The sequence below is a fragment of the Rhinolophus sinicus genome, chromosome 13 (genome assembly GCF_057876585.1).
Source record: "Rhinolophus sinicus isolate RSI-liver-muscle chromosome 13, RSI-T2T, whole genome shotgun sequence".
In the NCBI taxonomy this organism is placed as follows: Eukaryota; Metazoa; Chordata; class Mammalia; order Chiroptera; family Rhinolophidae; genus Rhinolophus; species Rhinolophus sinicus.
Genome location: NC_142513.1, coordinates 17,435,186 through 17,447,786, shown reverse-complemented (window position 1 = coordinate 17,447,786; position 12,601 = coordinate 17,435,186). Strand labels below are relative to the sequence as shown.

The window sequence follows — 12,601 nt, the reverse complement described above, 5'->3', positions numbered from 1 at the left end:
GGTAAGGACAGAGGGGGGTGGTAGATGAGGGTAAAGGGGATCAAATATATGGTGACTAAAGGAGATTTGACTTTGGGTGGTGAACACACAATGCAATATATAGATGATGTATTATAGAAATATACACTTGAAACCTATATAATTTTATTAACCAATATCCCCAATAAATTTCATAAAATAAAATAAAAAAAGCCAATTGAGTCTTTTTCTTTTAATCAAGCAGTTTAGACCATCTATGTTTATTGTTTCCTTTGCCTTTTGTCTGTCTCCAGATGGAATAAGGAATTTGTTCTATAATCTTGCCTGGGATCATTACCGAACTCAAATGTCTGTAGAATTTGCAAAATATACCTTTTTCCTATTAGAGGATATTGGACATATACTCATATTTCCTCTCTCTAGTGACAGGGTGGTTTATGATCTGTTTTGCTGATATGTCTCAGGGTCTATGTGGACTCCTGCTCCCAATCCACCATTTCTCAAGGGCAGCAGCATAGAGATTTTATCCCCAAGCTCACTTGAAGCACCAGAATATCATTTATCTGGGCCAGGAGACCTGCACGCTCTTATTCTGGGATTATTTGCACAAAGTGGAATCATGTAGTTTGTGCAGAAGAGGAGATGCAGGGATTTGGGGCTCTGAGGGCAAACCACATAGCTGTCAGCTTAACCAGGAGAACTGGGACAGGGACCTGGAAAATCCAGCTGAGATTGGTCCCTCTCTCATCTCTCCATGGCGTCAGAGGGTCCTCTCTGGGCTTGTCTTAGGAGACTGGCTATCCCAGCCCTACCATTTTCACATGGCTTCCCAATTCACGGACCTGACACTGACCCCTTCTATCTCTTGTTTCAACATCTTGAGAGTATCTGATTGGCTCATTTGGTGGGTAACACCTCTGTGATCTGGGCCTTCAGTCTGTTCAGATTTGACTGAAGGAGAAGCGGAGTTGAGGTGGTTACGTGTTATAGATGGGAAAGCCAGGGCTGAGGAAGTCATAGTCACAAATAAGGGGTGTGGGTAGGGAGGAGATAATTGACATTTTGGGTAAAAATTCAACGAGGTGGGTCAGGAGCTGCACTATAATTTCCTCGTACATCCTGGTGTTTATTTCCCTCTTATCAACGTTTACTCTACCATATGTTTGTCCAAGGTTGTTCGCCTTGCCCAAGAAGCCAGAAAGAAGCAGGGCCATGGGCCCTTTCTCCATTCTCTGAAGCATTATTTGTTTCCAAGTGATTCTGAGGGCGTGATGGGTAAACTGGTCAATTTGCTGAGCCTAGCTGTGTGTCTGTCACCCCTGAGAAATATGCTCAGTAAGCTCGCCCAGCTCTCAGAAGCTCCAGGCAGATTTCAGGAGAAGCACAAACCCCATCGTGAGCAGAGCATTGCCTGACTTTTCTCCTCCTTCCCCGCTTGCTGCAGCTCTGGCCCCTCCTCAGGCCCAATGAGTCAGCTTCCCCAGAAGGATCCCCCGCGAGCACACCCTGCTGAATGCTCCCATTCCCGGCTGTCCTCGGTGGAGAGCTTGTCCATGGATGGCTTTTGGATGGAGGTGGAGCAGATCCAACAGAGGGATGAGCGGAAAGCAGAGGACGGCAGTGGGAGTGAAGGGCGGCTACCAGAAGGTGAGGAGCTCTGGGGGGCTGGGGGCTGCAGGGTGGAAGGGAGGCCCTCATTCGGGGGGAGACATGTGAGAGGTCCAGACACCAACCAGAACATGCAAGGGCTTGATCTCTCGCTTGGACTGATGCAGTATCCTCTTCACTGGTCTCCCTGCTCCACCCTTGCTCTCTGCTGTCTGTTCTCCACACAACAGTCAAAACACTCTTTTAAGAATATAAGTTAGATTATGTGCCTCCTTAGATGAAGTCATTCCGCAGATATTTATAAGTGCCTATTCTTTACTAGGCACTGTTTTAGGCCCTGGGATACAACAGTGAACACAAAACAAAGTTTGCCTCCTTGTGGAGCTAACATTCGAGTGGAATTCTAAGTAACCCATGATGAGGGAAAAATATTTAGTAAATAATTGTACAGGACTACTGAGATACAGATAAAATCATACAGGTGGTGCATGAATGTCGGCATTTCAGGAAACACTGTTTTTTTGGATAAGATCCCATGGTTAGCAGGAAGGATAAAGGGTCCTGGTATCACAGGAGACTCAGTACATTCACCAGCTGGTGCAAATTAGGGGCGGACCCACAAAGTTGCAGCTGCCCTGGAAGAGACTTTTGGTTCCCAAGTGCAGAGGTGATATTGGAGAAAGACTTCTGTGTCTGGCTTATCTGCGCAACACAGGCTGTCATAAAAGCAGTTTTGATTTTTGAACCACCAGCACCTGGTTGACTAACTTGGTCAAACTTTGCACAGCTAAATACATTGCACCAATCCCGTGCTTACACATGGGTACAACTTCCTCCCCGGCTCTCGTCTGTTTTCCCCATAATAAGGGAGGAACTCGCCAGGCCAGTGTTTCTCAAGTGTGATCTGAAGACTCTATTGTATTAGAATCATCTCAGGGTGGGGGGGCAGGGGGTGGGGTGGGTGGGGACCCACATGCAGATTCCCAGGCCCTGAGCCTGAACTCCTAGGGCAGAATCTCGGGAGGTGGGACCCAGGAACCTGCAGTCTCAGCAGGTCCCACGATTTGGATAAATGGCGGTTTTCTTACAAAGCACAGTTGAGGGGACGATTACAACCCAAATAAAGTCTTGAATAGAGCGGGACTTTCCAAGGGGACACCAACTTCTTGCCCACGCTCTCCCCAGCTGGGCCCATGTGACCCTGTGGTGGTTTCTCCCAGATTTGGGCCGGGGAATGAGTTTATTGCTATATTCTAGAATCAGTACAGACGTTCTTCCACAGCCTGCTGTTTTCTAGAGAATGCGGTATTATAAATTTAAATCCAGATACTGGTTAGTGCCATCCGTGCCCCCCAAATTCTCAGATGTTTTGTTAGGTCTTCTCCCCATGAAGAGTGTGGCTGGTGTTCGTGGGTCTCACAGTCAGATATGTGGATATTCTTGCGTCCATGTGTATGTTTCTGCATGTGCCTTTGGTTAGTGCCTGCGGCTGAGTGTGTAGCTATGTGTGTTCACCTGGGTGTTCTCCCTCTGTTGGCAGAAGGAGAAATCGAATCCCAGTGGCTACAGGACACAGGCCTGTCAGGCCTCCTTGGTGGGCTGGGCTTGGACAGTCATCCCCGGAGGCTCCTGTCCACGCTTACACAGACCCAGGTGGCTGCTGTGTGCCGCCGGCTGGAAATCTACAACCGCTCGGCCCGAAGACGCCACAAGGCACCTGTCAGAGATGTCAGGGACATCTTTGGAGGCTTCAATTCAGGGGTAAGTGGCATAAGGGTCACTGCAGGCACTGTCTGCCTGGGCTTCTTGTGGTGTCACCACATCTTAAAGGGTGTAGTGCTTCTGCTGCAGGGCTCTGTTAGTGTATGCTTGCATACATGCTTGCATGGCAGTGTCCCCATATGTGTAGCTCTGCCTGCTGTGTATGCAGGGTATATTGGCCTGTTGTCACGTGTCCTTGGGTAGGCCTGAGACCTCAGGTTCTCTCTATACATAACTAAAAGTATTGTACAATTACAATACTTTATATTGTCATGTGTATATCCTGCCGGCACTTGTAACCTGACAGTTTGTGGGCATTTGATCCTTTCTTGGAATAGATTTGAAATGGAGTAACACATGATTAATACAATGGGCACTGATGGCAGACGGATCTGGATCCCACCGCCTATCTCCCTCCTTTGCAGCTATGGGATCTTGGGCAAGATGTTTGAGCTTTAGCTGCTCTCCCTGGCTGTGAAGAATGGGTCGTGAATGTCTTCTATTTCCCAGGGTTGTGTGGGTAGCATCTGCTTCCCACATAACTAACTGGGAATTATCTGTAATTTGCATAGGAAATGTCTTCAGAGAATGGGGACTCGGGCATGAAATGGACCCAGCTCAGTTCCAGGACTCCTAAGTCTCCTCCAGGTAAGTGGCCTTCATTCTCCGGGGCCCTGGGGATCCTCCAGGCTGCACAAAGGGGTTGTTCTGTGAGGTAAGAGAAGGTGAACACCTCTGAGCATTTTCCTCTTCCTGCTCCTTCCTTGCCTTCCCTGCTTGAGCACAGTAGGAAGGAACCCCTAGGCCACAAGTTGGGCTCTTGGGTGGGGTTTCCCCATCAGGCCCATGGGCCTCAGCCTGGAAAATCACTTCCTGGGCAATAAGCCCTGGCTAGGAAACCACTTCCTGGGGCAATGGGCCTTAACTAGAAAATTGCGCCCGGGGCAATGGGCCTGAGTCCTAAGCTTACTGATCTGATCCTGGGACTTTGAGCTTGAGCCTGGGAAATCACTTCTTGGGGCAAAGGGCCTGAGTCCTTAGCCTAAGAACTTGCTTCCTGGGGTCATGATATCAGCCTCCTGACCTTAGGAGATTGCTAGTGAGTTTACTGGGCTTGAGCAAGGGTGCAAGCTCTGGGCTTGGAGGCGGTAGGGAGGCAGCCGGTCCTGACTGCCTCTCGGTTCCGTTTCCCCAGCAGCAGCAAAGCCTGAGGGGCTGCAGGCACAGGCTGGGAGGGAGGAAGTCTTCCATATGGACTCTGCCTACTCGGAACAAGCTGTGCTGCTCCTGCAGAGGGGTGGGCCACCCCTGAGAAGCACCTGTACCTGGAGCCAGGGTGCCCTGCCGGTGAGGAGGCTGCCCCAAGGGCTGGTGGCCAGGCCCCCCGATTGACCATCACTCTCTACTGCTTAGGACTTTGCCCCCACCCCCGCAGTAATCTCTAATCCAATATGAAAATACTTTCATTCCCTCGAATATAATGTTTTTTCTTTTGAAATAATTTTGGAGTCACAAGAAGTTGCAACAATAGTACAGAGTTTCCGTCCACTTTTCACCTAATTTCTCCTGGTGATAATATCTTAATGTACCCATAGTACATCAAATAAAATTTTAAAGAATGACTTTCTGTTTTTAAAGCATCAGGGATAATTAATGTTCAACATTATCTCACCTTCTAGCCTTGAGGATTTGATTTCCCCTATTAAATTATGCTAATAATTAATAATGCTAAAGATACCACATTGTGTAAATAAACTTTAAAACTAGTAATAGTTATAATGATTGAGTACTCACTATGTGTCAGACACTGTGTTTTATATGCTTTGTCGAATTCAATCTCCCCTAAAATCCTGTGAAGTGGATACTGTTCCTAGCCCCATTTCACAGGGAAGAAAATTGACACACATAAAGATAAAATTATTGACCCAAGCTCACAGGTAAAATCCGAACCTGAGCCCAGAAAGTGTGACTCCATAGCCCATCCAGCAAGCGCTAGGCTGTATTATAGCTATAACGTTATTACCTACAAGCACAGCAGGCTTCCTTTCCCTTCTTAGAACAGTCGAATGGGCACTGGGGCCTAATCTGGCCAAGTCCTCCAGGCAAAAGCTCAACAAATCTGACCCTGGCTCTTGGCTGTTTTTCACCTTTGGCAGCAGGAAGGCCCGGAGCTGCCAGCAGATCCCCACTGTTGCCTCTAGATGGCGCTGTCGATCATCATTTATTTTTCAATAATTCTGTCATTATTCCGAGTGAGGACGAGGAGCATTGGAGCCGGGGATGGGACAGATGGGGTGAGAGAGAGCAACAAAGGACCAGAATAGAAGCAGTGAGGCCCGTGGGGGAGGGCGTGATCCCTCTCTCCAGCCCCTCATGTTGGAATGCAGGCAGTGAAAAACAGCGTATGTTTATTGGAGTCTCCCTAAGGGCTTGGCATTCTAAGCACTTTGTATCCCTAGCCCATTTTACCCTCACAAAAACTTTATGAGATAGGCACTATTTTATGATTACGGGTGAGGAATTAGAGTCTAAGAAGGGGACCCAGTAAGTCAGAGGTAGAGCTTGGACTTGAACCTGGGATGAAATCCTGAGCCCCTGCTCTCATCCACTCTGTTCCTCCTCCAAACTGCCTCGCGGAGGTGGGGGAGGGGACGTGGCGGCGGGGTGGGGGTGGGGGGCGGGTAGGTGGAGCGATGGTCTCTGCTTGCCTCCCTAGAAGTTCAGGATCCCCAAAGGCAGACTTGGCTTGACGAGGACAGGAGACTTGTCCTTGGAAGACATGAAAAAGATCCATGCTTTGGCCCTCATCGAGTTCACTGCACTCTGTGACGTCCTCGGCTTGGAGCTGAAAAGGAGCAAGGCAGGGAAGCGGAAGGCCACAGGTCAGCGGTCCCCAGCTCATCAAAAACCCTGTGGCTATGGTCCTAGCTTTCTCATCAAAGAGCTGCGTGGGGAATCTTCTACCAAAACATGCTTAGCTGCTTTATTTCCTTCTGGCATATGTATTTTTTTCTGCACATGAAAACAATTCCTGCTCATTGGAGGAAAGTTGGGAAATAGAGTAAAATCCAAAAAGGAAAAATACAATTCAGATAGAAGCACTATTAATTTTTAGTGTATCATCTTCCTCCCCTCCCCACCTGCCCCGTGTGCGTACCTTTTTTTTCACTTAATATTATAGATTTATGGACATTTCCCAGTTATCATCTGATTCAGCTATTGCCACAATAATGTACATAGCAGGCAACCCCAAAATTCATGACTTAAATCAATAATTATTTACTCATGCTGGCAGGTTTGTGTGTGAATCTTGGGGGTTGGTTCCAAGTTGTGAGCTGGGGCTGGGTCCCTTATCCTCCTGAGACCAGCAGGCCGACAGCATGTTTTCATGACAATGGCAGAAGCACAAGAGGGCAAACCTACCATAAAAATGCACTTAAAGCCTCTGCTTGCATCATGGAGGCAACTGCTCCATTGACGGAAGCTATCACCCGGCTGACTGGCAAGAAGCGGGGAAGCATTTTCTGCTTCTTTAATGGGAAGAATTGCAAATTCACATGGCAAAGGGTGTGTGGATTTAGTAGAGAAAGGGGTGGGCAGGTGAAGGGAGAAGGAAGGACATTGCAAAGTAGATTTGGAAGAAGGAGTTTACCTGAGAAGACTGCAAGGCAGGATGGTTGAGGAGACCTGGGAACGTGGCCCATCCCTGCAGAGTAGACCCTCTACCCCAGCCCACTGCTACATACGGTACCCAGTGCTACCTGGGGCAGCAGCATGTTTTCCTTTCAACACCCTTTTCTCCAGCTGGGATTTTCTGCTCTGTGATGCATGTAACGTCTTCATTATTGCTGAGGCCATGTGTTCTGCTTGAGAGCAGTTGGAGCTCAACCACTGGTCCAGAGAGCTCAGTACTCACGCAGGGAAAGGAATGATTCTAGTTGCCCAGGGGATCTTGCAGGCTGCAGCCCAGTTGTCATTCCAGGAAATGAAATGCCCTGTTTGCTCTTTCGACTTCCCATAGAAACTCGCCTTTTCGGCGTGTCCCTCGAAGCCCTGCTGGAAGCAGACCGCAAAACCCTCCCCAGCACCCAGGTCCCGCTGGTCCTTCAAGCTGTAAGTTGTCTCCAGGTTGGGCTCATTTAGCCAGTGAAAGGCTGGCACTGGGTATCACTGTTGGGGGATGTCTAGCCTGGGGGATAAGAGTGTGGACTTTAGAACCACAAGACCTTGGTTCAAATTCTGACTCTGACACGTGGTAGCTGAGACTTGGGGTGAAGATTTGAACCTCAGTGAGTCTGCCTTTCAGTATCTGTGAAGTGGGGTTATAATAACAGTATCCTTTTCTTATTAAGGATTGAATGAGAAAATGCATATTTAAGAAAAAAAATCTCTCAGAACAATGCCTGACTCATGGAAGTAGCCAAGAAAGCTGTTATTCTTATTTTGAGGGCGACTTTCTCCTAGCTCTTTCCTCTTCCTGGTTTTCATGGGAGACAAACACACTAATTTGATTCCACCTTTCAGTGGTTTCTGGTTTAAATGTTGGGTTCTTTCTCTCATAGCTGTTGTCCTGTTTGGAACAGAGAGGACTAGACACGGAAGGCATTCTCAGGGTACCTGGATCCCAGGCCAGGGTCAAGGTAATGGTTCGGCTTCCCCCACTTCCTCAAGGCTGCATCGCCCAGCACCCTCACATGTACCTTAAGCCAGAAGAGAATCCAGTTCCCAGCCTGTCAGTGTTCTGTCTTCTGTCTTTGGTCTTTGATTGGTCTTAGACTTCCAGGAGGGTTTGAAAGGGTGGAGGTAGTACAAGACAGCATGAGGGTTCAGAGTGTGGGCCCGGCAGTCAGACAGCCAGCATTTGTTGAGTGAAACCCTGTGCCAAGTGACACATTAGGCCACTTAATCCTCATATCAATACTACGAGGTAGGTGCTATTATTGTCCCCAATTTGCAGATGAGAAAACCAAGACCCAGAGAAGTAAGTGGTGGGGCATCTTATACTGGAGCCTTGGGTCAACTTCTCATTAGTGCCCCTCCTTCCTTCAGGGACTGGAACAAAAGCTGGAGAGAGATTTCTACACTGGCCTGTTTAGCTGGGAAGAGGTTCGCCACAATGATGCATCTGATTTGCTCAAAAGGTTCATCCGGGAGCTACCAACGCCCCTGCTCACTGCTGAGTACCTCCCGGCCTTCGCTGTGGTGCCCAGTGAGTGTCCCCCAGCCCTTTGCTTTTGGGGAGAAGAGCATTGGATGGCCTGGGTTGGAGGGGGAAGTGGTGGGAAGACAGAACTACCTGTTCCCTGGGAGCTGATGGGAGAGGATGTACGTACGGATGTAAAGAAAGCAGATGAGTCCTGAAAGGATAGTGCTTACTGGACTGTGCAATGCCGAACGTCAGTTCTATGTGGTGCTAACAGGTGTTACAGGGGAAAAGGGTTCCAATGAGGTGGGTATGTGCATATGTATATATGAGCACATGTGCCCACACACGTGTGTGCATGTGTGTGGTGTGTATGTGTGCATGCGTGTGTAGCATGTGCGCATGTCTGCGTATTATATATGTCTGGGCATGAGTGTGTGTGTGTATAGTGTGATGGGCAGAAGAGGAGGGTAAGGTTCTGCACATCACAGCCCTTAGTGGTCCTCACATGGGCCAGTTCTCTTCCCTTCACGATTCCCATAGGGTCCCGCTTATCAGGTCCGTCTAAGTGTGCGTCTGTGGGCACACGTGTGTGCCTGTCCCTCTGTCTGTGTGCGAACTGGCGTGTATCGTACAGCTCCCCCTTTAATTATGTCCTGCATATTTATGTTCATACCTGAACTTCATAATCCACAGAGTATAAACACATTCACTTCTATTTTTCTCAAAAGAAAAAAGCCAGCTGCCTGAGCTCCTGCTTGCAACCTTGAAGGAAGCCCAGGCACATTCTCTCTCTCTCTCTCTCTCTCTCTCTCTCTCTCTCTCTCTCTCTCTCTCTCTTTCTCTCTCTCTCTCTCTCATTCTCCAGAAAGCCTCAAGGCTTAGGCAGTCTGATCTCCACCCCTAAGCCAGAGGGCCAGGACCCAGAGAAATCCTCTCTAGTGTTGGCTTTTATGATCAGATGAGATCATATCTCTTCATGGCTTCACACCCTCCACAACCCACTTGGAATAAACTCTCCCTCCCTATCTGGCCACAGGGCCCCCCTCTTTGCTCAGTCCCTGCTACCTCTGAGCCAGCTCTTCTTGGTCTCCCTCCATCCCCTCCATCTGGCTTTAACAGGCCCGTTTCTCTCCTTCTTCAGGCCTCTGCACTTGCTGCTCTCTCTGTCTGGAAGTCTGCCCCTTCCTCATCCTTTGGCTCTGCTTCTTGCTGCCCAGAGGTCAGCTCAATGTCAGCTCCTCATACAGGCCCTCCCTTACACTGCGTGCCTGCCTACTAGGCACCACCTATCAGAACAGTCTTTTATTTTCTTCTTAGTATGAATCAGTATCTGAAGATACTTAGATATTTTTTTGCTTGTTTATTGTCTGTCTTCTCCCCTGAAACATAAGCTCCACAAATATGTCACTTGTTTGCTTCTTTCCCTGCTATGTCCCAGGTCCCTGGATTGGAGCTTGGCACCTAGTAGCTACTTGATGATATTTGTTGAGTGAGTGAATGAATGAATGCCACACTGGGCACTCAGCCTCTGTGTCCCCCTACACAGCCGTCTTCCAGGGACCAACTAGCTCTCAGTTGATGGGTCTGGTCTGGCTCCAGTGAACTCTTTCTCTGAATTCTATACCTACCATCTCCTCTCCTCCCTGGAGACCCTGACCTCAGCTGTGGGACAGCTTTTCCTTTTCAACCCTCAAAACACAAAGGATTTCATTAAACCAGTTGAGCTTTCCACCTCCCCTCCTTAGGGTGATGGCCAGCCCACTGCCTTTCTGACTCTGGGCTATACCTCTCAGACTGCACCTCTGGGCCTGTGTGTGTGCGTGCACGTGTGTGTGTGCACACGTGTGTGTTACTTTTTATTCACACGGTATAGAGAGCCAGCCTTGCAACCAGCACTGCTCAGGGCTCTGAGCTGACGCTGGCCCAGGAAACAGTGCCAGGCCTTATAAAGAAGGGTGTCCCTGGCTGTCCCTGGTTTCCAGCTCTGGAATCTGCCCACCCCAAGAAGGGGCCTCCAGGTCAAAGGCGAGAGTCCCTGAGCCTCCTAAGCCCTTCCTCCCCTCCCCGCAGACATCCCCCACCTGAAGCAGCGCCTGCAGGCTCTCCATTTGCTGATCCTGATTCTGCCGGAACCCAACCGAAATGCCCTGAAGGTAACAGTTACCTCCAGCTGCCTCCGCTCTTTCATCTCAGCCCACAGCCACAGGAACAGGCTCCGAGTGTGCGCCTTCATTCATTCAACAACTCCGCCAGGTGCGGGGCTGCTGTGATGGCCAACAGTCATGGCCAAGGCTTTCCTGAGACTTTTTCCCTAAAGAAAGCAGATGAGTCCTGAAAGGATAGTGTTTACTGGACTGTGCAATGCTGAACGCCAGTTCTATGTGGTGCTAACAGGTGTTACAGGGGGAAAGGGTTCCAATGAGGTGGGTAAACCCTGAGTTAATGAGCCAGGCTTAAGGATCATTCTTTCCAACAGACTTCTCAGTGCCTTAGATATGCTTAAGCTCCAAGTGGGACGAGAGTAAGTAGCCCTTTCCCAAGGTAGTTGCTCACGGACCTCTTTTGTTACGGAAAGCATTGCATAGCAGGGTGTTCTATGGAGCACCAGTTTGGGAAATACTCTCTTAGGGAACTTCCACTGTGCATTATACGAGTGGGTGCTCAGGGCTGGGGGCTGGGTCTGGGTGCAGCCTTTGCTTAGCTCCCAGCACCCTCCTGGCTGTTCTTGGGTCAAACCCAAAATGTACCTCTAGGGTGAGGGTGTGCGGAGGCCCCATGTCTATTGGAATCCTTGTCTGATGTGGACATAGGAGGCCCCAAGAACATATTTTTGTAACCAGAGAGAGCTGGGCAAAAGTGACCTTCCCTCGTTGGTGCCTCAGCTTTGTTGAAAAGATAGCCTTTTTGAATTTCTGTTTCCTTTTCAGTGAACAGGATAATAACAACATCTGTGTAATTGTTTTGGGAATATAAGAGCTAACACTTAAAGAATCATAGAGTAAAAGACGTGGTGGGCGCCCAATATATGCCCTTCCTTTCTTTTTTCCTCCCTCCCTCCCTCCCTCCCTCCCTCCCTCCCTCCCTCTCTCCCTCCCTCCCTTCTTTCCTTCCATCCTCATCCAACACCCAACCATTCATCCATTCATCTTTTCATCCTTCTATCCCCCCTCCTTCCCTTCATCCTTACTGGCTATGTGGCCTTGGGCACATTTTCCAAGCCACAGTTTGCTTCTCTGTGCAATGGGTACAAATGATAGAACCTACTTTATAGAGTTATTGGGAGGATAAAATGAGGTGACAAATGCATGTAAGGTGCTGCCTAAGGGTCCAGGAACACAAAGAATACTTAATAAATGGCAGCTATCATCACCTCACCCCTTTCTCGCCATTGTCTCTGCTTCTCTAGGCTTCCCCTTGCATTTTGGGCAGATTCAGACCCCCCCAGATCCAGAAAAAGGAGTTGTCCTGGGGCTCGCCAGGAAGAGACCCACTTCCCAGAGCTGTGGCTCTTTTCTGCCTGAGAGTTGCAGTCCGACCTGGATGTCTCATTAGCCTCTGAGGGAGCAGGGAAGGGGAAGGTTTTGGGCCATATTTTGTAGAGCAGGAAACAGACACAGAGAGGTCATGGGGTGGGCTGATGGCAAAGCTGGAAGTGAAACCTCTATTCCAGCCCATCTCCTTCCAAGTGCCCCCAAGTCACACAGCAGGGTGTTCTGGGGAAAGTGGGGAGCCCCAGGGATATGCTAAGATTTGAGGGAGGTTCTGTGCTCTTCCCCAGGCACTCCTGGAATTCCTCAGGAAAGTGGTGGCCCGGGAGCAGAGCAACAAGATGACTCTGTGGAATGTTTCCACAGTGATGGCCCCTAATCTCTTCCTGCACCGAGGGCAGCCCCCCAAACTCCCCAAGGGCAAGGAGAAGCAGCTGGCAGAGGGGGCAGCAGAGGTGGTGCAAATGATGGTGCATTACCAGGACCTGCTTTGGACGGTGAGGGCCGTGGGCCAACGGGAGTGGAGGTGGTATCCATCTGGTCGTAGGCACAGGCCCCTGTCCCCCGCTGGGTACAGCTGTCCTATTGCCTGTGCCATCCATGATTGTGGGTAGTGCCC

General features: G+C 49.4%; 1 protein-coding gene across 12 annotated transcripts in view; it reads left to right on the top strand.

The window, feature by feature from the left end:
* Positions 1-12,601, top strand: part of ARHGAP40 (Rho GTPase activating protein 40) — a 33,298-nt gene that overhangs the window by 14,899 nt on the left and 5,798 nt on the right. For 9 of the 12 annotated variants that reach the window (XM_088789129.1, XM_074317655.2, XM_019750255.3 and 6 more), the window contains exons 2-11: positions 1,424-1,626; positions 3,128-3,348; positions 3,921-3,996; positions 4,544-4,695; positions 6,065-6,230; positions 7,370-7,461; positions 7,911-7,988; positions 8,398-8,557; positions 10,565-10,647; positions 12,273-12,479. In XM_088789129.1, coding sequence (XP_088645255.1) covers positions 1,424-1,626; positions 3,128-3,348; positions 3,921-3,996; positions 4,544-4,695; positions 6,065-6,230; positions 7,370-7,461; positions 7,911-7,988; positions 8,398-8,557; positions 10,565-10,647; positions 12,273-12,479 — 1,438 coding nt within the window. The remainder of the gene's footprint in view (positions 1-1,423; positions 1,627-3,127; positions 3,349-3,920; positions 3,997-4,543; positions 4,696-6,064; positions 6,231-7,369; positions 7,462-7,910; positions 7,989-8,397; positions 8,558-10,564; positions 10,648-12,272; positions 12,480-12,601) is intronic. The other 3 variants (XM_074317657.2, XM_019750257.3, XM_019750251.3) reach the window with 2 other exon arrangements.